At 51.5% G+C, this 27,862-nt stretch overlaps 3 protein-coding genes across 11 annotated transcripts in view; 1 reads left to right on the top strand and 2 right to left on the bottom strand.

Moving 5' to 3' along the window:
- OGFOD3 (2-oxoglutarate and iron dependent oxygenase domain containing 3) overlaps positions 1 to 727 on the bottom strand; it is a 16,506-nt gene extending 15,779 nt beyond the window's left edge. The window contains exon 1 of the mRNA XM_027517800.1: positions 506 to 727. Coding sequence (XP_027373601.1) covers positions 506 to 579 — 74 coding nt within the window. The 5' untranslated portion in view covers positions 580 to 727. The remainder of the gene's footprint in view (positions 1 to 505) is intronic.
- Positions 704 to 22,264, top strand: HEXD (hexosaminidase D). Of its 4 annotated transcripts, XR_003506770.1 has the most exons (16): positions 704 to 1,206; positions 1,506 to 1,555; positions 2,618 to 2,758; positions 5,971 to 6,080; positions 8,985 to 9,072; positions 10,324 to 10,488; positions 11,629 to 11,812; positions 12,970 to 13,041; positions 13,172 to 13,367; positions 14,114 to 14,196; positions 14,904 to 14,982; positions 15,058 to 15,159; positions 15,388 to 15,477; positions 16,076 to 16,218; positions 21,748 to 21,832; positions 22,029 to 22,079. XR_003506770.1 is itself a non-coding variant. In XM_027517795.1 (15 exons), exons 3-15 carry the CDS (start codon positions 2,675 to 2,677, stop codon positions 22,118 to 22,120), a joined length of 1,488 nt encoding a protein of 495 aa, XP_027373596.1. In that variant the 5' UTR covers positions 704 to 1,206; positions 1,506 to 1,555; positions 2,618 to 2,674; the 3' UTR covers positions 22,121 to 22,264. The 4 variants fall into 4 exon arrangements, 3 of the variants coding, with proteins under 3 accessions (XP_027373596.1, XP_027373597.1, XP_027373598.1); XM_027517795.1 differs by lacking the exon at positions 21,748 to 21,832 and having other exon boundaries at positions 22,029 to 22,264; XM_027517796.1 differs by lacking the exon at positions 22,029 to 22,079 and having other exon boundaries at positions 21,748 to 22,001.
- Positions 17,429 to 27,742, bottom strand: LOC113877583 (cytochrome b-245 chaperone 1). 6 transcript variants are annotated; one of them, XM_027517802.1, is made up of 8 exons: positions 27,579 to 27,742; positions 23,443 to 25,507; positions 22,302 to 22,430; positions 21,462 to 21,503; positions 20,554 to 20,627; positions 19,901 to 19,997; positions 19,190 to 19,334; positions 17,429 to 18,811 (listed from the first exon to the last, which is right to left on the bottom strand). In XM_027517802.1, exons 3-8 carry the CDS (start codon positions 22,384 to 22,386, stop codon positions 18,691 to 18,693), a joined length of 564 nt encoding a protein of 187 aa, XP_027373603.1. In that variant the 5' UTR covers positions 22,387 to 22,430; positions 23,443 to 25,507; positions 27,579 to 27,742; the 3' UTR covers positions 17,429 to 18,690. The 6 variants fall into 6 exon arrangements, with proteins under 6 accessions (XP_027373603.1, XP_027373604.1, XP_027373602.1 ...); XM_027517803.1 differs by lacking the exon at positions 27,579 to 27,742 and having other exon boundaries at positions 23,456 to 25,973; XM_027517801.1 differs by lacking the exon at positions 27,579 to 27,742 and having other exon boundaries at positions 23,443 to 25,965.
- Positions 27,743 to 27,862: the final 120 nt, after the last annotated feature.

Here is a 27,862-nt window from a genome sequence, read left to right as displayed (position 1 = left end):
TCGAAGGCTACCTGATGAGATCATTTATTCATTCATCGGGTCCCCCAACGGAGAACCGTCACGTGCACAGCCCTGAGAAAAGCACACGGAGACCAGACGATGGGGACCTCTGAGTGCCAGTCCCCGTGCGTAGTCTCGGCACAAAGCCTTAGGTACAAAGCCCTCGGTCCACACTGGGGAGGAAGGAGGTCAAGGAAGGTTTCCCGACCCGCAGCTCCGCCCAACCCCTTCCTGCGCGGTCCGGGAGGGATTCTGCAGGCTACGCCCTCCGGACGACCACGCCCCTCTAGGCGCCCGATTCGCCCAACCACAAACCAGGCCCCTCGCGGCCAGGCCACACCCACACTGCAGTGCCTTTCCGGGAAAGGCCCTGCCTGCACCAGATCCACCTTTTTCTGACCGGGCCGTGCCCACAGCCACCCAACACCACGCCCCTGTTAGGCCCCGCCCCTCGGCCAGGCCCCGCCCATGCCACCATTCGCGCGCTCCCGGCGCTATCTGGTACCTGCTCTGGCGCCGACGCTCCGCTGCCCCGCTGCCCTCGGGGGCCTTGGGAGCACCCCTCCGCTGAGGTGCCATTAGCTACGCTGCCGCGAAACTAGGCCGAATGCTGGAGCCGCCACAAGCCCGGGACGAGCGCTGCGAGAGGTAGCGCGAGGCCGGCGCGGCCGGGCACGCGAAGCGACACCCTCAGCCTTCAACCTCCGAGCTGGTGACCAGGCCTGAGCAATCGGAGGTCGAGCGCCGAGCGGGGCAGGGCGGGGACCGAGCGCGGGCCTGGCTTGCTCCCCGCGGCGCACCTGCCTTGGCCGTACCCCGCCTCCCCTGACCTCCGCGGAACCTGAGGAGCCTGCGAACCTTCTACAGAAGTGTGTCCTTGCCCCGTCGTGCGTGCTCTACCGGGGTCTCCAACTCCTCCTAGAGTCTCGAAGCCGTCTCCCCGCGGTGTCCAAGCCCTCCTCCCAGGGTCTCCGCACCCTTTCCTGTGGGATTTCCAACGCTCCTCTCCCTGGGCCCATGCCACACCTGAGGGCACTGGGTCCTGTTGGTGCTTAGTATCTGAGGCCTGCTGTTTAGTTTACAACATTCAGTTTCCCGTCCAGTGGGCAAGAAGTAAGATCTTAACCAGTCCTGTCAAGATACCTAAGATTCTGAATGAGTGGAATTAACAGTGAGGTTCATTCATAAAGATTAAGTGTGAAGAAGGTGAGTAATTTATTGATACGGGGCGGGGGGAGGGGGAGGGAATCTGGACTCATTGAACAAGAAAAGAGATCTGCCCAACAATCCCCAAACTGGGGAAATCAGATACCATCGCCTGGCAACTTACCTAGAAGCCCAAGAGACTGGGACAATTGCAGATCTACGTACCGGGTTGTCTGATAGCAATAGTGGCAAGTCTGAAATAATCATATTTCTATAGACCTCGTGCAGGAGGGAATCAAAGTAAAGAACTACACACTTGCAAGAGGGAATACTGACTTCTCTGTCTCCTTTCCCTTTAGATTTTGCAGCAACTTACTTTGGTAAACAACTCTGAATGTGTCTGAATCAGGTAAGATGTCGGTGTTCATTCCTGCTGTAGGGCTATAGAAAAGTAAGAAGATTTCTCTCTAAACACAAGGAAGCACACCCAGGACTAATACAGACTTCTCAGCTCAAAAATTTTTCTTTTAACTCTATTCTCTGGAAAATACATTTGGGTTATAGCGGGGGCGGGGGGGAGGGTTGTTAGAGTTTTCTTTTTTATTATTTATTTTTTCAAAATGTAAAGCAACTCAGCTTTGAAACATTTCAGTTTTTCAAAATGCTTGGTCTTAAACTCATCCACTTCTCAGATGGCAATTTAAGTAATTGCCTTAAGAACTTTGTCATTGAGATTGTTTTGAATATAATTTTTTTTTCAATCAAACTGATCGATTTCTATGTGCATTATATTATTGTCTCTGCTATATTATAAAGTCCCTAAGGTCAGGGATTTATGAATCCTTGAACAGAATGAGTAGTTTGAATTGTGGAGCTGAATATATGATCAATATACAGAGATTTTCTTTCCTTTTCCTGTCTAATTCTATGTGTTTTATGCTTCATCCAGATACCTCCTCTAGTTTAACATAAACTAGTCAGCACTGATAAACTTGTGACTTACTTGTTTTTAAATTATCAATGGCCTATTTTAAATCCTAGACAGTTTTCTCTGACCTAGGATAAATTTTTACAGTTTCTCCTTCCCTGCAACCAAGCTGACTCAAACTCTAAAAATGCAAATTATTTCTAATACTATTTAAAGTAGAATAAAATTGAGGATCAGTTTTCTACAGAAGCATCATATTGTGGGGCCTGAAAAATGTTTAAGAGATATTTGCCTGTTTTCACTGGCATAGTATATATTGGATAAGACAGTCTTTAAAACAGGAAATTATTTTGCAGTCATTTGTATTATTGTAGATTATAGCCATCTTATAAGGAAACCAGTGCTGTATGACAAGGGTCCTTGTATTTGAACTTGGAGACAGACATCTTGATATATTTCGTGTTGGTGAAATGAGTTTCCTTCTAGTTCATATCAGAATTGAAACAGACATTGGAAGGATATAACTCTGAATTTCTTCACTAGGAAGAAGTGCCCAGAAAAGAGATTTTTTAGTTATATGACTTCTCAAAAAATAGTGGGATGTCGGGTTCCTCACCATTTAAGATGCGACTAGTTCATCTGGACCTGAAAGGAGCCCCGCCAAAGGTCTGCTACCTCTCGGAGGTAAGAGCTCCCTTTCTTCTCTAGAGAATCGCTTTGCCTCGGGTTTGGTTATGAAGTTGTGAACAGTGTTCTGTACATACATTTTTGGAACTCAACCATGGGTTCTGAGTTGCGGCGTGGTGGCAGCAGCATAGATCTTGAATTTCCCCCATATCCCCTCACAAAGCAGATAGCAACCAGGATGGCAAAAGGAAAAACAGAAAAGACAAAACCCCACAACCTCTGTTGTGAACCAAATCGCGTCTCCTAAAAAGATATGTTTAAATCCTAACCCAGCGGACCTGTTAATGTGACCTGTGATTTAAAGATAGGGTCTTTGCAGATGTCTCTGACATTAGATGAGGTCATATGGGAACAGGGTGAGCTCTAATCCAATAAGTGGTGTTTGTATAAGGAGAGGGGACAATAGACACAGAGGGAAGAGGACATGAGGACAGAGGCAGAGACTAGAATTGATGCATCTGCATGCCCAGGAGGGTAAAGGATGCCAGAAACTCGCAGAATCTGGAAGAGACAGGGAGGATGCCCCTTACAGCCTGGGAGGGAGCACGGCCCTGCTGACACCTAGATTTTGGGCTTCATCCTCCCAAGCTGTGAGAGAACACATTCTTACTATTTCAAGCTCCCCGGTTTGTTATGACTTGTTATGGCAGCCACAGGAAAAGCATGTACTCTAAAACAAATGTAAGTTATCAGGATTTTCCTGTGAATGCCAAAATGCAAGGGGCGGGGCCAAACCACGGACAGACAGCTCAACACTCCTGTGGGGTTAGCAGCTGGGCAGGGGATGGTAGAGGAAAGGTAAAAAAGAATTTAGGATCTTCCCTGGTGGTTCAGTGGCTAAGCCTCCAAGTCCCCAATGTGGGGGGCCCAAGTGCGATCCCCAGTCAGGAAACTAGATCCCACATGATGCAAATGAGAGTCTGCATGCCACAACGAAGATCAAAGATCCCACGTGCCGCAACTAAGACCTAGTGCAGCCAAATAAATACAAATAAATATTAAAAAAAAAAAATAGAATTCAGATGACTCCAAGACCAGGGAATCCACAAAATAGCCCAACAAGTAAAGGTAAGTCAGAAACTGGATGAGATGTCACTGGCTCCAGATTGAGAATGAGTGCTCAAGACCTCAAGGCATTCCAAAATACTTTCCAGAAACTTCTTCCAGAAGGACAGAACCCCACACTCAGAATGCAATGTTGGGAAAAGACTCCATCTTGAACTGGGGAGTAACATTGAGGTAAAGGAGAGAGAAGTTTCAAATACTGGAGAAACAGGATCCAGAGGGAGTGAAGACTGAGTGCTATGGAAGTAGCTGCACAAAGTCCGTAACTGCTAATCCTTTATGTAACAGCTGCAGAGGGAGCCCTGGGCTGGCCCAGCTCCATCCCAAACATAAGAACCTGCTCTCCAAAATACAAGAAAACAAATCTCATTGTAAAATGAGCAATAGGAAAGGAGTGTGGTTGTGCCATATGAAAAAACATTGCCAGAAAATAGAGGACCATGATTTGAGTAACAGTGAAGGCGCACCAGCACCATGTGACCACAAAGCAGATGGCACAGTTCTGTAATATTTCAAAACAAGATCAGAGATACTAAGAAGCTATGGAAGAACAGCATGAGTTAGAAATAGAAACGCCCAGTCCCACATGCTGCAACTAATAACCCGGCGTGCTGCAGTGAACATCGAAGATCCCCCATACTGCTCTTAGAACCCACGGTAGCCAAATAAATATTTTAAAAAGCACAGAAAGCCATAGCCAGACAAAAGTAGATTGTGAAAAGATTGCCTCCAGACTCAGGAATGAATTATAAGAAAAAAAAAAAAAATCAGAAATAGAGACTAAACTAGAAAAAGGACAAAAGTGAATAGACACCATGGGAACCAGTGTTGAGAAAGCAACGGCAGAAAAGAAAAAAAAGTCAAACGTGAAGAGATAAAAGCACTGTGACAAATGGATAGGTGTGAGAGACAGGCAAAGAAGACCCAGTTTGTGTGTAGCTGGAGCCCCCTGCTGTTGCTAATGGACAGAGTCAGGTTCAGACAACAATTTCTTATTCATTTCATTACCTGCTGCTGCTAACAGACAGTCAGGTTCAGACAACAATTTCTTATTCCCCCTGTTTCTGAGGATTTGCTGGGTGGCTCCCTCAGGCTGAGCTTAGCAGCCTGTCAGCCACCCAGTGCACCGAAGATCCCTACCAGCCCCAACAGAAATGCTAAAGAGGCCACCCAATAGTCAGATGGCTAAAGGCTGCAAGGAAAACCAGGAGCAAAAATGCTGCGGAAAATATGGAAATGCTATAACCGTTATGTTTCATTTGTGCAAGTGACTGACCTGGGTTAGTTTGACTCCTTTCCACAATCAGCCTCCTCTTATAATTTGCAGTCAATTGTCAATGACCCACTTTATAAATGATCTTAGCTAATTCCTGGTCCGAAGCTGATTTCCTTCTATCCAGCATGCTTAATAATGTTCCCATGTTCCTGGGGAAAGAAAGCTTTGACAGCAACATCAGCGAGAGTGCTACAAATTGTATAAAACTTGTAGTGGCCCTTGTCTGGAGGTGGATTTATATTCTAAATAGTTACAGGAGCCCTCACCCCTGCCTGTGATGCCAGGCTAAAAGAAAATCTCAGTGCTGTGTACAGTAGATACAGCCCTAAAAGTCCTGGAGGATAGGAGTCCATGTTCTTGAGATAAAGATGGAAAAAAGAAGTGGGAGAGAACCAGGGCAGGGACCCTGTAAGCACAGAGGGACAACCTCTTTCCTCCTTCATCTACCTCCTCTAGGCTTCTTCCAGGCGCCCACCACTAGCCCTCCAGAGCCTATAGGCTCCCATCGCCCCAGGCCGCCCCTTCCCTGTGTTCTAGGAGGCCCCCATGCTGCAAGTCTCATCCAGATGAGGTGCCGTCTGACCCTGCTTGCCCAACCGTCCCTCCCCAGCTAAGCCACTAGGCAGCTGCTATTCTATAGCAAGCAGAAACCCTGCCCCTTGTGTCAAGTGAACACGTCACTACATTTGTGTTTAGTTGGCATAACACAGAGTACACATTTCAGGTGGAAAGTTTCCAGGAGAATTATCAGTCCAAAGATCAGCTATAATGCATGTCCATCAGCTAAAAGAATGAGTCTGTGACCTGCATGTGTGTCGTTTTCCATTCAAATAGTCATGTTTTCATGACGTTTCTGTCTCCTCCCCAGATTTTCCCCCTGTTCCGTGCCCTGGGTGCAAATGGCATCCTCATTGAGTATGAAGACATGTTTCCCTACGAGGGCCACCTGAGGCTGCTGAGGGCCAAGCATGCGTACAGGTATCTGAGGTGCCAAGCAGGGCAATGCCTCTGTAGAGAAGATGGGATGTGCAGGGCAGCAACCTGGAGGGGAGGGGGGGCAGGAATCATAAAAATAAAGCACGTTCACTGAAGAGAATTTGGAAACGTTTAAAAGAATATAAGCATCCATATAGTCAAAGCTATGGATTTTCCAGTAGTCATGTACAGATGTGAGAGCTGGACCATGAGGAAGGCTGCGTGCCAAAGAATTGATGCTTTTGAACTGTGGTGTTGGAGAAGACTCTTGAGAGTCCCTTGGACTGCAAAGAGATCAAACCAGTCAATTGTAAAGGAAATCAACTCTGAATACTCATTGGAAGGACTGAAGCTGAAGCTCCAATACTTTTGCCACCTGATGTGAAGAGCTGATACGTTGGAAAAGGCCCTGATGCTGGGAAAGATTGGGGACAGGAGGAGAAGTGGGCAACAGAGGACGAGGTGATTGGAAGACATCACTGACTCAACGGACAAGAGTTTGAGCAAGCTCTAGGAGATAGTGATGGTCAGGGAAGCCTAGCGTGCTGCGGTCCATGGGGTCACAAAGAATCAGACATGACTTAGAAACTGAGCAACAACAACCACAAATGATCCCCCAGAAGGAAGCGCTGTGATTTGTTTCAGTCTTGTCTGTGGATATGAAATGCATGGAGGACACTTTGACAGGTGTCCATGCAGAAGAAGGAGGGAGGGTCTTTAAGGCCCCAAGTGGGATCTTTATCAGAAAAGTGAGGATTAAAGGGGAAAGGATCAGAATCATGGAGAAGGCAAGGGCACCCCACTCTAGTACTCTTGCCTGGAAAATCCCATGGACGGAGGAGCCTGGTGGGCCGCAGTCCATGGGGTTGCTATGAGTCGGACATGACTGAGTGACTTCACTTTCACTTTTCTCTTTCATGCATTGGAGAAGGAAATGGAAACCCACTCCAGTGTTCTTGCCTGGAGAATCCCAGGGACGGGAGAGCCTGGTGGACTGCCGTCTATGGGGTCGCACAGAGTCGGACACGACTGAAGCGACTTAGCAGCAGCAGCAGCAACAGATCAGAATCAGGAAAGTCAGATAGCATGGTCATGAGCATACCGCATTTGGCTTTAAAATTATGGGTATCCATGTAAATCAATAACAAATAGCCCAAAAGAAAATTGGACAAAGAACATTTTGATCCCCCCAAAAGAAAGAAGTATATGGTAATAATAAAACAATGAAATGCCATTTTGGCTACCAAATTGGAGAAGCTTTTAAAACAAAATGATAGTCCTCTGTGTCCACAAGGGTGAGCAAAAACTAGCCTCCTGCTGGTGGGCTGTAGAGCAGCCTAACTGTTCTGGAGGGTAGCTTGGCTCTGTGTGACAGAACTCCCAACATGTGCCTATGAGTGGGAAGCAGGAAAGGCATGATCCAGAGCATTAATGTGGTGATGGCAGAGGTGTTTGTGTTTCTTTGTACAACGAACGTGTTCTGTTCCTTTGTTTTTAAAAGTGAAAAAGGTACCAGGGTTCCAGTGAAGCTTGAAAAAGGTATATTTAAAGATAGAACCTTATGTCATCAGTTCATTTGTAAAACTGATTAACTTTAGAGATGGTTCAAACACAGAAATTGAGATGAATTCATAAATGACACCTCAGAGTAGAGTGGTTCGGGGCCCTTCCCGGATGGCATCCTCAGCATCTCAGTAGCAGGACGTTGACCTGGACGAACACTCAGGCGTGCTGACAGTGACTTCCTTCCAAGGGTTTTGTCCATTTTTAGATGGATAAACAAATGCATGTGTGCTCAGTCATGCCTGACTCCTTGTAATCCCATGGACTACAATCTGCTAGGCTCCTCTGTCCATGGAAGTTTTCCAGGCAAGAATACTGGAGTGGGTTGCAATTTCCTACTCCAGGGGATCTTCCCAACCTGGGGACCGAATCCACGTCTCTTGAATCTTCTGCATTGGTAGGCAGATTCTTTACCACTGAGCCACCTGGAAAGCGCTAATAGATGCGGTTACTAACCCCCTCAGATGAGTCACTCCACCTAGTCTTGGTACTCTATTAAAGGGGTCACCAGCCTTTTCTATAAAGGGCCAGACAGTAGATATTTCAGTCTGTACAGCCCATCTCATCTCTGTTACAACTGTTTGTGGGGCAAAAGCAGCCACAGGTGATAATAATGAGTGGGCATGGCTATGACCCAATAAAACCCTATTTGTGGACACTGAAGGATGAATTCCATACAATTTTTGTTCTTTTGTTACTCATTTGTGTCCGACTCTTTGCCACCCATGGACTGTAGCCCTCCAGGCTCTCCCTCCAGGCTCTCCAGTCCATGGGATTTCCCAGGCAAGAATACTGGGGTGGGTTGCCATTTCCAGGAGGTCTTCCCAACCCAGGGATCGAACCCATGTCTCCTGCACTGACAGGTGGATTCTTTACCGCTGAGCCATCAGGGAAGCCCTCCCATATAGTTTTTGCAGGTCACAAAATGTTATTCTTCTCTTGATTGTTCTCAACAATTTTTAAATGTTGAAACCATTCTTAGGTCATGGGCTGTACAGAAACAAGCGGTGAATTTACCCTCAGGCCCTGTCTTCCCACCTTTGTTCTAGACTATGATTCCTTGTGTGGCCCAGTTTCTGGTAAAATGACTTTAGCTTCTTAAAGAGTTTGAGTCAGAATAGCTGGTCAGAAGTAAACTGTTACTTGATGACATAACAGAGCATCGTTTTCCTGAACTGTAGCATGGAAGCCTTCTCTGAAAGCTTAAGAATACCTGTTGGGCTTTTCAGAGTTAGTGACCCTACTAGTTTCCTCAGTAGAGTCCCCCAGGAACCTGACAAGCGGGGATTGGGAGCCTAAATGGAAGCCGGCCTGCACCTCTTAGGGTGGTCTTTGTCTCTCTAGCCCTTCGGAAATCAAAGAGATCCTGCACCTGGCCACACTGAATGAGCTGGAGGTCATTCCCTTGGTGCAGACATTTGGGCACATGGAGGTAAGTGGGAGGAAGGGAAGTTACCTTGCACCCAGCTGTGGGGTTCAGGGGTGCACGGGCAGGGCTAGCCACCTGCAGGGAACAGCTCAGCGCTGCACAGAGAGGCTCTGTGAACAGCTGAGGAGCTGTTGTCTGATAAATCCAACATCCAGGCCCTCTCAACGTCAGTTTCCATAGACTGGTTTTTCCTTTGAGTGTCCATCCCACTTGCCAGTTATTTGCACGTCTCAATTTTTGGTTGACAACTGGACATTTCAGATCATATGTTACAGCAAATCTGACTTTTTCCCCATGGGTAGTTGTAAATTGCCTGGATTTAATCTGTCTCCCCAGATGTGTGTGGCCACAAATGCCTCTGTTGGGTTTTTATTCTTGTTTTTATTTTTTGCTCTTAGGGGGTCACTCTTCTGTCTTGACAGCTGGTGATTCCACGCAGGTTGGGCAGTAGTTGTGCCCAAGCCCGTAAGGCTCCACGTTATGCCCCAGGGGCTAGGGGTGCCACACGTAAGAGCTCAGCCAGTGCTCAGTCTGCTGTGGCTCCTGCTTTCCACCCAGCCCTCTCAGGCCCGTGTGTGTGTGTGTGTGTGTGTGGCCCCAGCCAGCTGGTGTGAAGGAGAACATGTGTCACCTTTGTGGTCCTGTGAGGACCGCAGAATTCAGAACAGTTTGCCACTCTTACTGACAGGTCTCCAAGGACTGGGTTTACCCACATCCAGCCGCTGGTGGGCACAGGGGGTGGGGCCCTGGGCAGAAGCTGCAGAATCTCTGTTTTTACCCAAAGTTGTGGCGGTCTTTCATGAACAAACATTTCTCAGTTTGTTGTTCACCTTTGGTTGGTTTCTGAAGGCCTGAAATTGTTTTTGACAAATGGTTCCACTTTGTACTTGTTGTGTGTGTGTGTGTGTGTGTGTGTGTGTGTGTGTGTGATGGGCAGGGCAATGGGGAGTGGGTAGTTTGCCAGCCTCTTCACTTGAGCAAGAAGTCCACCCACATGTAATTCTGCTGTGAAGGGAGACTGTCTTGTCCACTTTCTCACTCAGCCTAGTTAGAGGTGGAAGGGAGAAGGGCTGTTGACCAAGCAGCCTGGTTGCTCAGAGCCCTGGCTCCCGTGCCCAGGGCAGTCCCGCTGGCCCCCCTGGGAACTCTAATAGACACGAGGCTGGCAGGGTGCAGGGGCAGGAGCCCAGCTGTGGGGAGCTCGGGCATAAGCTTCTCCCCAGGGTTGCCAGCTTTCCTATTGTCTCCCTGCAGTTCGTGCTGAAGCACGAGGCTCTCGCTCACCTCCGGGAAGTGGCACGTTTCCCCAACACCCTGAACCCCCACAAAGAGGAGTCCCTGGCACTGGTCACAGCCATGATCGACCAGGTGATGGAGCTGCACCCGGGCGCCCGGTGGTTCCATGTCGGCTGCGACGAGGTGGGTGCCTCCCCTTGCCAGCAGGCAACTCCCCTAAGTCTGCAGCAGCCCCTTCTCTTCACCTCAAGGTCACCTGCTCCCACCTCGTGGGGTCTTCTCTTAAATAGAAAAGTAGCTCCAGGAATAAAGAAAGGCTGGCTGAGGAGATGTGCCCCAGTGAGGGCCGTGGTCCCAGCTGACAAGTGATCTCCCGTGGGCAAACCTGCTGAGCCAAGCAGGGTGCAGTGGGGTGCAGGCACCCACGGGACAGCAGAGCAGCCCCTAGTTACTGCACGTTCATGTCCTTGGGGCCAAGGTGGCCATGAGATTGAGCCGGTTACTTTTCTCCATGTGAAGCAGTGCAGTTTCAGACAGTGGGAGAAGGGAAATACCACTTTAGGGTCATGGAGCACTGGCTGGAAAGGCAGTTCCCAGGGGTGCCCCACCTTGTCCTCAAGAAACACAGGATCTTAGGAAGATTATGAGCCACCGAGCAGTGACCCAAAGACCTGTGCTCGTCTGAGCTCAGGCATCTGAGCTAGGACAGTGGTTTGTGGACATTTTATTCCAGAGTTTGATCCTCTTCTTCAAAAAAACCTTTTTTTAAAAAAAAATACATGTAATATAGAATTTATCACCGAAAGCGATTGAAAGTGAACAGTCCGGTAACTTTTTAGTCATTCTCAGTGTTGTGCAGCCCTCATCCCCGCCTAGTGCAGGGCCTCTCATCTCCCCACCCACCCCCCGCCCTCTACCTCTGCATCCATCTCTCCTTTGCATCTCTGCATTATCCCCCCGCCCCAGCACCCCGTAAGTGAAATGCTGCTCCATGCATGGGCTTCTCTCCCTGGGCACCTTCTCCAGCTTCATTCATCTACATGGCAGCTGAGTGATATTCCAGGGTGTGGACAGGCCACGCTCTGTTTATCCATCTTGTGTTGCTGGACGTCTGGTCATTTTTACCTTCTGGCTCTTGTGGTGCTCCTGTGCCCAGGCTCAAGGGAGTCTTAGAGCTGAGTTTGGGTGTTGGTGAAGAGGCAGGGGCGCCCTTCACCGCCCCCTCCCCATGGGCAGCTTCCCCGAGATTCTCCCAGGCCACAGCATGAACCTTTGGGTGAGGATGAGTGGTCCCGGGGCCAACCCACCCGTGTCTCCTCCTAGGTCTACTACCTTGGAGAGGGTGAGACCTCAAGACAGTGGTTGCAGCAGGAGCCCAACAGCAAAGCAAAGCTGTGTCTGTCCCACATGGAGGCGGTGGCCAGCCACATGCGGGCCCGGTACCCCACTACAACGCCCCTGATGTGGGATGACATGCTGCGGGACATCCCCGAGGACCAGCTCTCAGGTCGGCAGGGCGTGGCCCTGGCGGGCGGGGGGTGGTAGTGGTGATGGTGCAGGTCATGCTCAGCAGTGGGGCTTCCTGGTGCCACGAGGAGTGGAAGCCAAGTGCTCCGAGCCCCCAGCTGCTCAGGAGAGACCTAGACCCTGTTGTAGAGCTGCACTGAAGCTTCTAGTTCCAGACCATCCCGTTATTAGGACCACTTTCATGTGTTTCTCATATGACAGTGCCATTTTCCTAAAAGGTCTTGCAGGAGTGTGGTTGTGAGAGACCTGACCTGGAGGGTAGCATGAGGCCCTGGGGGCGGCACCGACCGTCGGGAGCAGGGGATAGGTTCGGAGCAGGGGCCCCCAGCAGACCATGAGAGCACCCAGTGCTTCTAGGGCCCTTGGCCTCACACGCCTGTACTGCCAGCCCTGTAGGGGCTCCACTGAGGTTCACACTGGCTGGTTGAGGGAAGCAGAGGCCCCCCCAGCCCAAGCCCAGCAAGGCCTAGCTTGAGGCTTTGGGGTGAGACAGGGAGATTGCCACACATGCTTCTGCAAGGTCCAGGTGTCCTGGCTGCGGCCGTTACCACGTGTGGCCACTTAAGTTTTCATTCATTATAAATAAGTCCGCTTAGCAATGCATTCCTACTGCACCTGGGCCTGCCCCGCGTGCAGACACACTGCCGCTCCCTCCCTTGAGGGAGCACCGGGGCCCATGGCCTTAGCAGCTCCAGCAGTGTCCAGTCACTTCCAGAGCTGACTGGCCTGGCAGCTGCGGCGTTTATGACCAAACGCTTAGTGCAGTACTGAATCTGTACTTGCTGCTGCTAAGTCACGTCAGTCGTGTCCGACTCTGTGCGACCCCACAGACGGGCGCCCACCAGGCTCCCCCGTCCCTGGGATTCTCCAGGCAAGAACACTGGAGTGGGTTGCCATTTCCTTCTCCAATGCATGAAAGTGAAAAGTGAAAGCGAAGTCACTCAGTCGTGTCCGACTCCTAGCGACCCCATGGACTATAGCCCACCAGGCTCCTCCGTCCATGGGAGTTTCCAGGCAAGAGTACTGGAGTGGGTTGCCAGTGTCTTCTCCGGAGTCTGTACTTAAATCCATTTTAATGCAAGAAAGGAGGGCTGAAGGCTGAAGGGACCCGCCCTCATGGCCTCTCTCCACTCCCAGGGTCAAGGGTGCCGCAACTGGTGGAGCCTGTGCTTTGGGACTATGGGGCTGACCTGGACCTCCACGGGAAAGGTCAGTACCAGAACGGAGCCGGGTGGTCATGGGCTCCTCTTGGTTTTCCCCACAGACAAGCATGTATTTCGGGCTTCACAGCTACACCTCGTCAGGGCATGCCACTCACACCTCTTACTTGCTCACCCAGCGCTCCTTGTGGAGAAGTACCGGAAGAGCGGCTTCTCCTGGCTCTGGGCCGCCAGCGCCTTCAAGGGGGCCACAGGAGTGAACCAGAGCCTGACCCCTATCGAGCACCACCTCAGAAACCACCTGCAGTGGCTGCAGGTGGCGGGCAGCGTGCCAGCGGACACGCTGCGGGGCATCATCCTGACTGGCTGGCAGAGGTGAGGCCATGTGGGGCCCAGGGATGCCCTTGGGAGGGTCGAAGCGGCTCCCATCACTCAGGACACATGGCCCTCCTCAGCCCATCCAGTCTGGGCCTCAGTTCTCACCTTCTGTCAAGAGGAAGCAGCCAGCACTCTGAGGAGGGTGTGGAGGACCAGCCGCACAAAACAAGCACTTGGGGTCAAGCCCCTCTCACCACACTGCTGAGGGGATGCGGCTCAGGGTGTTAGCACCCCAGGGCACTGGGCCTCCTCGTGCATGCTCTGTCTGCACCGTGCGTGTCTCTGCATGTTCACACCACCCCAGCCACTTTGGGAGAGGTGTGAAGACAGACCTCAGCTCATTCAGAATTTCACACTATCTGAAAAGTAGAGTTACAAGTTAACGCCTAGTCCCAGGCAAGTCCTGGCCTCAGGTCCCATCCTGAGGGGGAGGCCAGGGGCCCCAACACCAAGGGCAGGAGGCCCTGACTCCATGGGAGGCAACTGGAGGCGGGGCTGACTGCTGACCCTCAGCCCTCACTTACAGAGCTGAGTCAAAGATGAACTTCAAAGAATTTCAAGGTGGCAACTGCAGAGCATTCAGCCCAGGCAGGTCCCTCTGGGTGGGATCTGAGTGTGACTGCCAGCTGCAGACCCACAAAACCAAGGAAGCTTCTGGAAGCAGCAGAAGCTTCTCGATCCCTGTCCTGTCTCGCGGTGGCTCATGCCCGAGCATCCACTGAGTCCCTCTCCCACGGACTTAGGTATGACCACTTCTCTGTGCTGTGCGAGCTGCTGCCCGTGGGAATCCCGTCCCTGGCCGTCTGTCTGCAGGCGCTGCTGCACGGTATGGTCCCCTGCTCCTCCCAGGAAACCAAGTGCCAGGACCCCCAACTGCCACCTCCACCTGGCTGGACTGTGGTCTTAACAGCCTGGGTCTTCAAGCCTAAACCCAAGACAGAGGCCAGGAAGGTAGGGGGACGGGCTCCTCAGGCAGAGTGAACCCACAAGAAAGCTCATCATGGATAGGGTGCAGGAAAGGGCCCGTCTTCACTGGGTGAATATCCTGAATGCCCAGTGCCAGTGGGTGTGGCCCGCAGCTCCCTCACTTCTGGTTCTCCTGGGAGCAGCCAGGTGCAGGCAGAGATGCTTAGAGATGGACGAAACCAGCAGGCGTGCCTGATGGTGAAGCCCTGGTTAGGTAAACTCCCATTTGAGACCTGATGATAAATGTGCTGTTGGAGCAGAAAGATGTCAAGGTGGTTGAGGAAAGTGAGGACTGAACAGTGAACATGTTTAGAATTGTGCTGAGCCACAGGGATGTGGAAGGACAGATACTGAGACTCTACCCTTTTCTAACCTTCCCGCAAGGCTGCTGTGGCCTTGGGCTCATCCATCCCTGAAGTCAGCATGTGTGTGGCTGGACCTGGCCAGCGGTCCTTCTCGATTGTTTTGCCCACGACCCATGCCCAAAGGTCGGGAGGTCCAGCCAGCACGGGGTCCAGGCCACCTCCTCCAGGGGCCTCTCTGACCTCCGTCTATGGTTGGTTTCAGGAGACTTTGCTGAAAATGTCAAAGCAAGAGTGGAGAACTTTCTTGGGATTTCGAGCCTAGAGGAAATGAGTTTTAGGAGGTAACACTCTCACTCCCTGCCCTGCCTCTCCCCTCCCATTTGAGCCCTTCCTCAGCACGGCGGCTCCCTGTGCAGTGAGGGCGCCGGCTCCTTCCCTGGCAGCGACATCCTGGCCCTCGTCACACAAGTCAGCCTCCACCTGTGCAGCTCCGTGGACGCGCTGCTGGAGAGGGACAGGTGAGCAGGCCGGGGAGTGACCCCCACCACCTCCTGGCAGGGCAAGGGCCAGCTAATACTGCAAGGAAGCTTCCTAGGTGGAAGCTTTTAAAAATCTAACTTGTAAAAATCTTTACCAGATTTTCAAAGGTCTTATTTTACAACCACCAAGGCAGCCTTACAAGCCACAGTGCACCCACCTATGTGTGTGGATTTGTCCCCCGCCCCCTGGCCCCCACCCCACTGCAGGTATGTGACCGGCTGGTTCAGCCCCTACCATCGCCGGAGGAAGCTCATTCACCCCGTCATGATCGAGCACATCCAGCCCCAGGCACTCAGGTAGCCCACGGCCCGCCCCACTGTGTCCATCCCCGGCACTGCCCACCCTCCACTGCACTGGGAGCCTTCTGGACGAGCTGACTAGGTATCACAGCCAGAGTCCTGGGTGGCCCAACTGAATCAGCTGTGCCCTTAGGTGTCACGAGAAGCTTGGACATTTCCTGCCTGAGAGGGTTGAGGGTCACCAGATGCCCTGAGCCGGATCTGGGGCTCCTGGTAGGACCAGACTGCCTAGGGCTGTGGCCGCATGTGTCACCGTGGGGACAGGGTCCCAGCCGGCCTCCCCCCGCTCCCCCAGCTCTGCAAGCAGAGGCCAACACAGACTGTCCCCACTGAGTATAAGATGCCTTCAGCTGTCACGGCAGGTTCACGCACCAAGAAAAACCCTGCCAGCCAGTTGTGAAGTGCCTGCTGGTTACAAGGTCAAACTGACAGTCACTCATTGATTCCCAACAACCTTATGAGGCTGGTGCGAAGGACCCAGTTCCATGGATGAGTAAATGGAAGCCCAGGATGTCCTGACCTGTGGGGTTCTGGAGGCTCTGAGGTATGCCCCAGGGCCCTCATTGGGCAGGCTAACTGTCTCGCTGGTCCTCAGTCTCCTGGCCAGGTGGAACGCCCTCGCAGGGGAGCTGGAGGCTGCCCTGCAGCGCATCTTCTACCCAGACACGGTGGAGGAGTGGCTGGAGGAGAACGTGCACCCCAGCCTGCAGCGGCTGCAGGCTCTGCTACAGGACCTGGGTGAGGCGGCCAGCCCCAGGCAGGACTCAGGTCAGGACCCCTGAGGGGAGAGGCCAAGCACAGGCTTTCAGCAGCCCTGCACCCTTGTCTAGCTGTATCCAGCCCCAGGTGCCACTCCTGAGTCCTGGACAGCCGTGCCAGCGGGCAGCACTCAGAGTAAATACGGAAGGAAAAGGCCTTCTGGGCCTGTGCAGTGATCAGCATTAGAACTTTCTTTTGAAATAAAAAAGAGAGTGGAATCCAGAAATCATGCTACTAGAAATTTGAAAGGCTTCATTACTACCCTGGCCTGGGCTGCTTACAGTGCGGCCCTCACAATGCTCCAGAGACCCTTCTCACCCAACCCAGCTCCTAGGGAGCAGAGTCAGCCAAACATTTTCCCTCCGGTCCTGGAGCCTCCTCCAGCCCTGGGACGAACACACCAGAAACCAGTGTACGGCATGTCACAGCTTTTAAGAGAAAAGCACTCCAGATTTAACCATTTGGAAACCTAACTTTGGCATGTTTAAATGACTGTCCCCATAGGTCTGGTTGGCAGCCATTACTTAGAAAGGAGAGGATCTCATTTCTCTGAAGTTCCCTGAAGTTGCTCTCACACAGGCAGCCTGAGAACCCTGGGTCCATGGGTCTACCAGGCCATTCCCAGTGTGGAAGCCTTGTGGGTTTCCCCAGAGATGCTCTTGGCACATGCTGTACCTTGGAGGGACCTGGGTTCAGAGAAAGCAGAAGAAAACCAACAGTGCAGGTGACGGTCAGTGTGGCTGGCACCCAGATGCCATGGGGGTGGCTGCAGCCAGCTGCCCAGGCCCTGCTGAAGGGCAGTCATGAGCCTCGCCCATTCTGGCCACATACAAACAGGCCCAACCGCCAGGGTTTGAGAGAAGCTGGGAATGCGGGTTCCAAGGGATGGGTGCAAGTTTTTAAATGCTGCTAGAAGCTAGAAGAGAAAACCTCTGCCTACACTGGGAGCAGGGGCAGGTTATCCTCCCTGTGAGAGCCCAGCTGCAATCCTGATTGTGATCTGGACAAGGCAGCAGTGCGAGGTGGTATGAAGTGAGATCTTAATTCCCTGCCCAGAACTGAACCTGGATATCCTGGATGAGAGCCAGCAATCCTGGCCATCAGACCGGCAAGGGCTAGAAGGCTAGAAGTTGGTTTTCCATGGATCTTTGCCTCTGGTGAAAAATGCATTTATCAAGGAGGCAAAAACTGTTAATGCAGGTACAAAGTTTATTGAGACTTAGCATAACAATGAGCGGAAGAGCACACAGAGAACTGGTTTGTTAAGAGAGAAGCAAGGCAGAGATGCACACCCAGAGAGAACAGGTGTGGGCATCCCTCTTAGGAGGAGCACTGGAAAGGGGCGGTTAAGTCATTTATATAGGTCAGTTCTTCCAGGTCTTTACCTTCAGCCAGTTATCTGGTTTCTTTTCCACACCTGACCTACCCTGAGACGCTCCCTTGGGTGTGCATGCACCTCTCAGCCAAGATGAATCTCCAACTGAAGGCTTCTGGGAGGAGCAAGACTCATTACGGCCTAGCATTATCCCGAATTTTAACCCCCTGACTTTTGACCTTTCTGTGTATGTGCAGTGTCTCCCTTGTCCCAAAAGAGGGAGGAGTGGACATCCCTTAATCCTTTACTCAAAACAGGGTTTTGCCCCTTTGTCCTTGCATGATTATTACCTTAAGGTGTTTAAAAGAGACAAACACTGGCTATTTACCCTGTTGTTACTTCCATTCTGGAGCGCAAATAGGAGGCTAGTTATATGTATACATCCTGAAGCCCACTTCTTCCTGCCCCATGAAATGCAAACAGGAGGCCAGCATCTGTCTCCTGCCTCATCTGGACTCGAGATGAGCCATTTGGGGTTCTAGAGGCCTCACTATGGCAACAGCACACCAATCAAATGGGCCCCTTGGCATGCACCCTGAGCACCAGGAGCTCACGGGTGAGCACCTCACTTCTGACCACTGAGAATGTCTGGCTAGTGGAAGGAATGAACGTGGGGAGCAGGGAAGGAGCTGGGATCCACAGAACAGGCAGAGACAGCATCCTCAGAGGCTGACCCAGCCAGGCCCCACATCTGCCTGCTGAAAGCTTGTTGTAACCTGCAGGACTGAGTCCTGGCAAAGACCCTGACCCAGAGAGCTCAGTCCTATGCTTCGTGCCCTGGGACCCTGGGTGTCCTTCCCATTTCAGAAGCCTTGAGCCCCACATGGCTAGCAGGTCTGGCCTGTCCACACCAGGCTACTGCCCCAGTGGGCTGATTCCAGGAAGAGGCACATCAGTCTGCAGACAAGGTCCCACTGTGGTTTCACTTGGAGGACAGAAGCAAGCAGCAGGAATGGCTGAGTGTCCTGCCCTGGGGCTGCCAGGGACACAGCCGAGAGCCGAGGAGGAAGACTCCCAGGCGGTCCATCAGTCCTGCCGGGGCCCCATCAGAACTCTGCTGAGGGGTGCCATGGAGGTCAGCTCTGGTCTCCGGGGCTGTCAGCCTCACTGTCGCTGCTCTGAGACAGCTCCACAGGACTCTCCAGGCGGTGCAGCTCCAGGAAAGTAGTGATAAGCTTGGCAATGACTTCCACATCGCTGGTCCAGGCCGGCACCAGGAGGGAGGACAGGTCACCATGGCAGAGGTCCTGGCCTCCAGCAGGAGCCAGAAGACCACGCCAGCCTCCTCACAGGAACTGCCCTCCAGGACCCCACACCTTAGCTGGTCCCCACCCTCACCTGACCTTAGCCCAGGCCTCTCTGCCACTGGGGACCCCTGATGTGCCCCTCCCCTCTCCGTCCCTGCAGGGACCCCTGATACCACCTAGCAGGTGGTACCATGCCTGTCCCCCCAAGCCCCACCTCTTCCATGTTCCTGAAGCCTCTGCCCTACCACAGTCCCTTATGAGGGCCACTTGCCTGGGGGCAAGGGCATAGTGGGCAGCCCTGACCCATCGTCTCCCATCCTTGGCTTACCTGCGGTGGCCCATGACAGCACTCTGGGTGAGAGGGTGGGAGAAGCCTGTGGCGAACCGAAGCACCACCACATAGCCCTTCCCGAAGTACCGGACCTTCTCCTCCTCCACATTCACATCCCGGATGTCACTGAGCAGGACCACCACTGTGGGCGGGGCCAGGTCAGCAGCCATGTCCCCTCCCACCCTGCCCCTCTCGCCTGGATGCTGACACAGTGGCTTTGGGGGCACAGTGCAGAGGGTGAGAGCCTGCTTGTCATGAAGGAGTGCGTGTCACTCTAGGTCGGAGGCCCAGAGGATGCCGGGACCCAGCTTTAGATGTCATAGGAAGTGACCACAGCACAGGGTCCTGTGACTGCCGGTTAACATCCAGTCTGAGTGAGAGGGAACATCCAGCAGGCCTATTGCCTTGAAAAGCCCACCTGTCTAACACATCAGGGGCTGGCTAAGCATGGGACTGCCCAGCTTTCTGCTTCATTTTCCTCAACTGCTGGAAAATGCCTTCCTGGTCTCTAGTGGCCAGTCACTGAGCTGGGGGCTACCAGGCAATTTTCTTTGGGCCAGGGCACATCTGGGGACACACAGCATCCATGAGGCAGGACACAGCTCTGGTCACCGAGCAGCCAGCTTCCCCTTTCCAGGTCACGCAGACGCTCACTGCCTTCCGTCCACCCCAGAGTAACCCATGTCCTGTTCATGCCCCATGCCTTACCTTGGTCATGGCCTGCTCTGCAGAGAGTCAGCAGCTTCCTATACAAGCTGAATGTCTTCAGCACTACCTTCCCGGTGCTCTTGTTGAAGATGGCTTCCTAGAACGCCAGCCACAAGGCAGTCACCTGGTTGCTGGCCCATGCGCCAGTCCAATACACGCGAACTCACCAACTGTGTCCCCACCCTCCCCAGAGCAGACACAAGGAGGCAGCCCTCTCCCTTCCCATCCCAGTCAGAACCCCTGGCCCCTGCAGCCAGACCCCTCCAGGATCTCAGGTGTGAAGAGGAGCAGGTACTTCTCTCCACAGTTGAGAGAGGTGAGCACTGAGGATAAGGTCATCAAATGAGGGAACAGGGCAGAGAGCAATATTGGAGCCAGGCAACCCAAAGGCACATGAGGAAGGACAGGAGGGAGGTGGGCTCGCCCTTCTAGGAGAACTTCTAGGAGAGCAGCTTCAGAAGATTGTGTGGCCCACAAATGGTCACAAATAGGCAATGTCCAGGGGCCAAGTCAAGCTGGCCAGAGACCACTGGGCTCACATTTCAGGATGGGGTTGAGGGAATTAGGCCCCTGGAATCTTTCTTCCTTTGACGAGCCCTGCAGGGAAACTCAGGAGCCCCAAAGCCTGGGCACCCTTCCTGCATCAGCCTCACCTCCCAGTCCTCCAGGTTCTGCACGGCCACAAACAGACAGCCCGTGACGTAGAAGAGCTTCCAGCCCAGACTATCTGGGGAGCAAACACAGGAGACAGCCATGGGCAGGTAGCAGGGGGGCAAAAGTCAACATGCCTGCACAGGGTGCCTCCTCCCAGAACAGCTGCTTCCCAGACACTCGGCAGGAGTGGCCCCTGGGGGCCCAGCTGACTGCCCATGCCTCCAAGGACACCCCACCCCTGCCAAGGCCACCTGGCACTGTGGGCCCTGTCACACAGGACAGGACGTGGTCCACCAGCTCTGCCCTCAGCTCTCCACCTGGGTGACTCCTTGAGGTTACTATCATGGCACCAGGTGTGAGAGCAGAGATGGGGGACTACTTCCAGGGAACTGCTGAAAGCATAGACTATACCTGCCACAAGACCTGAGGCAGACATGAGAATGCCTTTCTGAACATTTTGACATGAAAATGCTGATGTAAATGAATGTAAGCTGTGGGGGACACACCAGCACACGAAGGTGAGACCACGCCTGCAAACCATTTAGAGGCAGAAAGTGAAAGTGTTAGTTGCTCAGTTTTGTCCAACTCCTTATGTCCCCATGGACTGTAGCCTGCCAGGCTCCTCTGTCCATGGGATTTCCTAGGCAAAAGTGATTTTCTAGGCAAAAGTGGGTAGCCATTCCCTTCTCCAGGGGCTCTTCCCAACCCAGGGATAGAAACCAGGTCTCCCACACTGCAGGCAGATTCTTTACCATCTGAGCCACCAGGGAAGCCCCATTTAGAGGTGGGGGCAATCCCCAAAATCATGCCTGTCAGATTACAAATGACAGGGTTTCCTTTTTTTCTCTATTTTCCAATCAGCTAAGGAAGCTCCTAGGGGTGGGGCGGGGCAGATGACGTTCCTCACCTCCACTGTAGTAGGCAGCAGCCAGGCCAATAGACAAGATTCCTGTGGGGAGAAAACAGGTACCTTCCCATTGGGCCACCACTAGCCCAGAGACCACCTCCTCCCAGGACCTGCAGACCCAAGTAAGCAGCCCCTTCCTGTTGCCAGGGATGGCTAAGAGCAGGGAGCAGGGGGTAAGAAAACCGCCAGGCTCAGAAGTTGTGGAAGCAACCAGGAAGTCTGTTTACCAAAATGTTCTACATCAGTCACAGTATTCACTGGTCACATGTCTTTGTTGAGGTTCCAGCGCTGACAGGGGAACCAGAAAGAGGAACCTGATGTGGGTTTCACCCACTGACACCACATTGTGTGGAATGAAGACAAGACTGCAGGTGAAGAGTCCCGACCCCGCATGAGACAGAACAGGAAGAGTCCCGGGAAAGAAGGCCCAGAGCCAGGCTGCACCTCCCCTCGCACCTCAGTTCCCGACATGTGCAGCTGCCCAGGGAGTGCAGGGCAATGGGGATTGACAGGGATAGAGGACCAGGGGCCTCCCCACCCTTACTCCTTACTGTCTCCATCACACAGGCCCTGACTTAAATCATATACAGGAGACTGGGTGTATGAAAGCAAGCAAAAAAGGAAATACAGGGACCTCACAGGAGCATGGAGACTATTAACCAAAGGATGTTAAATGGTGAAAAAACACAAGACTGACCATCTGTACAAGCACTCGAAAAGGATAAAAGCTGGAAAGACATAATAGTTGCTATTTCCTGGGGTAGTAGAACCAAATAAAATTTTAATCTTCATCCTTTTTTAAAGTTGGATTTTTAACTTGAGAAATATGAACATCCTTACCAACCAGCAGGGACCAGGATCTGATGCCTGGAGCCCTCTTCAGATGGAGGCGGGAGCTGGTGCGTGTCTCCACCTGCATATACATCCCTGAAACCTGCTGCCACCACCTTCAACAGGAGACCAGGGCGCCTGGGGAAGGACACAGACAGCTGGAGCCCTTGGGCCACTGCTAACAGACAGGAACCCAGCTCCTCTGCAGGACAAGATACCCAGCTGCCCACTAACAAGGTCCACACAGGTTCAGGAACCAGTCAGCCTGTGCTGACTGCAGTCTCTGTGGTCAGGCAAATCAACCCCCCAGGGACCCATGTCCTCTGTAAGGAAGGTTCTTTGCACAGATGTAATGGTTGCACTGGGGCTATGTCCCCTGCTCTGGCTCACAAAGCATCAACACTTGATCATCACCTGTCCACTTCCTACCTGGAAACCTCAGTCTCTTGGAAACCGTTAGCCCCCAGCAGCCTTCAAACTTCTGGCACCCTATCAGAACGTACCAGAACACCCTCATTTCCCTGTATAGGCCTATGAAAAAGAGAACTGAAAGTCTCATCATGGTTTGATGAGAGGCACTGACCGAAAAAGTCAGCTCCTGCAGCTGCGGAGACAACAGTCCGCACCCAGCGGAGGGTTTGGACGGCCAGGAGCACCGGCTTAATGAACGAGTCAGCAAAGGGGACTGATCTTCCCTTTGATCAGTGGAGAATTCTGCCCTGCACGATGCAATACGTTCAAAACGCTGGCTCCAGGGGCCCCGTTTTGGGTAGCTTTTCAGGTATTCTTTGTAAAGTTAAATCAAATTTCTGACAACAAAGAGTGGATTCAGTTCACACAAACGAAGCCAAGATCCTGCGATATCCCCGGCTCCCTCCCCTTGACATGCTTCGCCTGTCTCCACAGGCGACTCGGCCCCCCGCGGGGCGAGATCACTCCTGTCACCTGCAAGAGCCACTTAGGACACTCTCCACTGACCTTGCGGCCACACTGTGCACCCCTCTAGCCTCGAGCGCTACCAGGCCCCCGGGGCATCGACCCGGGCCGAGTCCCAAGACCGCGCTCCCGGAAGGACCTCGGCTGCGGGAGCCGCCCCTCAGCACACCCCGTGCCCCTCAAACCGCAACCGTGGCACGGTCCCGGCGCTCACCTCGGACACAAACCTGCAGGCGCGGAGGCGGGACGGGCGGGACCACAAGACTTCAAAACCCGCCGGCCTCCAACTTCCGGAGCTGGGGGCGGGACCAGCTGACTTCCGGACCCGCGGGGGCGGATGGGACAGTAGACTTCCAGACTCGGGGGCGGGGCGAGGCGCACGGGTCCTCACTTCCGGGGCCTCCACTCTGCCCTCGAGAGGAGAGGACTGGCGGGGTTCTAGAATGAGGTTGGCTATCAATCAGTAGAGATTGCGGAGGCTGCCACGGGTTTTGCGCACCCCGGCGCTCACCACAGAGCGCCTGGGGTTGCAGTCTTTAGAAGATCAGCAGAGGTAGGTGAAGTTGTAAGCACGAGACAGCCATTTAAGATGGTAAGAAAACGTTAAGTATGTATTTAAGCTCACAACAGATACATACAAACATTAGGGTAGATTCTGTAAAAACTTTAATGGGAAGCATTAAAATAGAACTAAAATAGTTGTTCGTGGTTTGGAAAATTATTGTAAAAATGTGAATTCTCCCAACTTGCTCTGCAGATTGAATTGCAAACCCAGTAAGTGTATCAACAGGTTGAAAAATCTGCACAGCGCTGCAAGGCACTGTGGAGGAGGGGAGAGATCTTTGACCCCCCAAAAAACTCAGTGTAGCTGGGAAATTCACATTTTCGTGAGGGCAGTTTTTCTGCTCCTCCTAAACTTGCCCCATTGTTGGGGAACGAGGATTGTAGTAAGAGATCGTATTCTCCAGGAATACCTTGAAATGCCCGCTTAGGTGGCCTCCCTGCTCCTCTCTTCAGTAAAACACGCATAATGCACCGCCACGGCCCCCAGATGAGGCTCCAAGCAGGACCCTGATTTGCCTATTTCCCACTACAGAAGGACTCTACCTGAAACAGGAGAGCCTCCACCACACAGCCACTGCCTGCATCAGTGGCCTCCAAACTGGGACAGTCAAGATGATCTATAGTGTGCTGGAAGAACATACTAGAGCTTGTATTCCTACTTATTTTATCTTTTTATGTCTATTCTCATGTGTCCTATAATTTACATAAGATTTATACACAGTGTATAAAGAAATATACACACATGGGCATGCCTAACCCTAGATGTTTTACCAATATAGGCACGATGTCAAAAATTGGGGGATGACTTTTCTATTTCACCAGTCTCGATGTACTCTCTGCCTGTGGTTCAGAATCACCTGGTGGGGCTGTTGAAACACAGACCATTGGACCTGTTCAGCAATGGATGGGGCTTGAAATGTACTCATGCTAGTGCCTGCTGCTCTGGGAACCACACCCAGAGAATTTAAGCTCTGAGCTGTAACAAAAGTAGGTTCTGCCTGAATGTGGCAGGTTCCCTGATCTGATGCCTCATCCCACATGCCATTTCCTTGAAATGCCTTCTGAGGTAAAATCACATGCCATCTTGAAGGTCTATTTGAATTGCTTAGCACCTCCTTTAAGTTCTCTCTGCTTGTGATCTTAATTCCTTAGAATTTAAGGAGAACTGAATTGATACCCAGAAAATTCCACTTTGCATTGCAGTCCTTGACATAATTTAATCTTTTGTACCAGAGGACAAGCCATTTAAAAATGAAGCCTACACTGGCTTTCTATTAATGTTAAGTGAAAGAACAAATGATGGCTGATTTGATTAAAACCCTGCTGAATACAGGTAAGAGCAAAAGACTGGAAATAAATACAAAATCCATAAATAGGGGACTGAGTGAATAAAATCTATACATTTTTTCCAGTTATCAATTGTTTTAAATTCAAACTGCATTGCCCATTCTATGAAAATGCATCTGAGCCCTTTTTTCTGTGCTCTCTGGCATGATGTTAAGCTTTGTCAATGGAAGGTGTTGGAGACACTTCAAGAGGAAGAGTTTTTCTTCTCGGTCTGGTTCTGTTGTCCTGGATCCACAGTGCACAAGGTTTCTCTAGTGTTCAGCTCTTACAGTACACACTGGCCAGCTGTACCCAGTATCCTCCACCTTCCCCAGCAACCCATTAAGTGGTCTTGTAGCAGAGTGCCTCCAGTGAGATTGATGTCAGGTCTAAAGTAAGAATTGTACAAGGAAATGTATCAAAAAGGAGAGAGACTATTAGTGTTGTCAGAAGAATTCAACAGAATAACCAAATAGTGGATAAGAGAAATTTCTCATTATGGAAGCAGTCCTGCTAATAAATAAAGAAATGATAGTATTAAAACATCAACCTAATGAAACTAGGCCATCTCATCAATGGTTGAAAATTAACATCACAAAAGGACAGGCACTAGAACTGCCTGATGGGATTTCACAATACCACCTAGGAAGTAGTCTTTCCCTGGAATTTCCCTGGCAGTCCAATAGGTTGAGACTGTGCTCCCGATAAAGGGGATACAAGTTTGATCCTGGTCCAGGAACTAAGATCCTGCTACACTTTACTGAAAATTCAGAACAAGGATATGCTGAGGAACTCCACATGGATGCAGTCAGCAATTGCTGAAAACCCTGCAGTCAAACAATCTGAGAAGTGAAATTGCTCAGTCGTGTAGACTCTTTGCGATCCTATGGACTGTAGCCTACCAAGCTCCTCCATCCGTGGAGCAACCTGATTTAACAATGATATGCAAGGAGAGATAGGAGTATGTGAATGGAACCTGCGGATTTAACAAACCCCCAAAACTTTAGAACTGGGAACTCACTATACAATATTTAACTAAGTGAGACTAATTTTATTTTTAGAAACAAAATTTTTGTAAGAGAAACACACAAACCAATTGAAATACAGACTAATAAAACATTGAACCTTATTTAGATCCAGATTGAAACTAAAATGAAGAGACCTTTGGGGAAACCTGGACACTAACTACACACAGCCCACCAGGCTTCTATGTTCATGGAATTCTCCAGGCAAGAATACTGAAATGGGTAGCCACTCCCTTTTCCAGGGGATTCCCTGATAGCTCAGTTGGTAAAGAATCTGCCTGCAATCTAGGAAACCCCGGTTTGATTCCTGGATCGGGAAGATCTGCTGGAGAAGGGATAGGCTACCCACTCCAGTATTCTTGGGCTTCCCTTGTAGCTCAGCTGATAAAGAATCCCCCTGCAATGTGGGAGACCTGGGTTCAATCCCTGGGTTGGGAAGATCCCTTGGAGAAGGGAAAGGCTACCCATTCCAGTAATCTGGCCTGGAGATTTCCATGGATTGTGTATAATCCATGGTGTCACAAAGAGTCGGACAGGACTGAGCGACTTTCACTTTCTTCCCCTTCTCCAGGGGATCATCCCAACCCAGTGATAGAACCCAGGGGTCTCCTTCATTGCAGGTGGATTCTTTACCATCTGAGCCACCTGGGAAACCCCTTGATGAAATTAAGTAATTGTAACTTGCCTTTTCCACACATGATGATATTGCATTATAGTTTTAAAACATTAACAAAATATAAGTGACAACCTAAATTCTTTTATTTAAGGTGATAACTGAAAATGTTTTCTTTTTTAAGTAATTAATTTGGCTGTCTTGGGTCTTAGTTGTGGCATCCAGGATCTTTCCTTGAGTCACAAAGACTCCCCAGTTGCGGTGCATGGACTTCAGTCGTTGGGGCACTTGGGCTTAGTTCCCTGACCAAGGACGGAGCCAGCACCCACTGCACTACCAGACAGATTCTTAACCACCCAAACCACCACGGAAGTCCCTTGAAAATGTTTTCCAAGAGGAGGTGCTGACATAGATTTGAATAATACAATATATTAATCTGACAGCCAGATAGGACCTCCTGAATTTAACTGACAGCAGGTTGTAAAAGAGCGTATGCACCAAAAACTATAATTAAAAAAAAAAAAGTTTTAAAGGGGAATATTTTAAGGTTTTGAGACTTGGAATACTCTCAAATGTTTTGCTGACCTGTGACCCCACCCCCAGGTGAGGAGGGAGAAATGTCCATTCCTGAGATTCCCCTGATAAAGACACCCCAGTGCTTTATTTTCCGGAAAGGCGCAGTTCTCATTTCCGATGGTGCTGGGATGACCATGCACTAACTACATAAAATGTTACCAGGGGACAAAGCTCAACGTCATCATTTGGTCCCGCATCCACCTTGATTTGCTAGAGGTAGCGTAGGAGAAGGAAATGGCAACTCACTCCAGTGTTCTTGCCCGGAGAATCCCAGGGACGGGGGAGCCTGGTGGGCTGCCGTCTCTGGGGTCACACAGAGTCGGACACGACTGAAGCGACTTAGCAGCAGCAGCAGCATAGGACGCAGGTTTGGCGACCTACGCTTCACACGTTCCTCGCGCTCCCGACGGCGCCACCCGCTCCTGACGGCGCCACGTGCTCCCGGCCCGCCGCGCGTGCGTACTGCCTCCGCGCCGGACATACGTGACGCGCCTCGGGGCGGAAATGGCGGCGGACCGGGGCGGCGCCGT

The sequence above is a fragment of the Bos indicus x Bos taurus genome, chromosome 19, assembly GCF_003369695.1.
Source record: "Bos indicus x Bos taurus breed Angus x Brahman F1 hybrid chromosome 19, Bos_hybrid_MaternalHap_v2.0, whole genome shotgun sequence".
Classification (NCBI taxonomy): Eukaryota; Metazoa; Chordata; class Mammalia; order Artiodactyla; family Bovidae; genus Bos; species Bos indicus x Bos taurus.
Note: the sequence above shows the minus strand (reverse complement) of the source record. Positions and strands in the feature narration are given on the sequence as shown.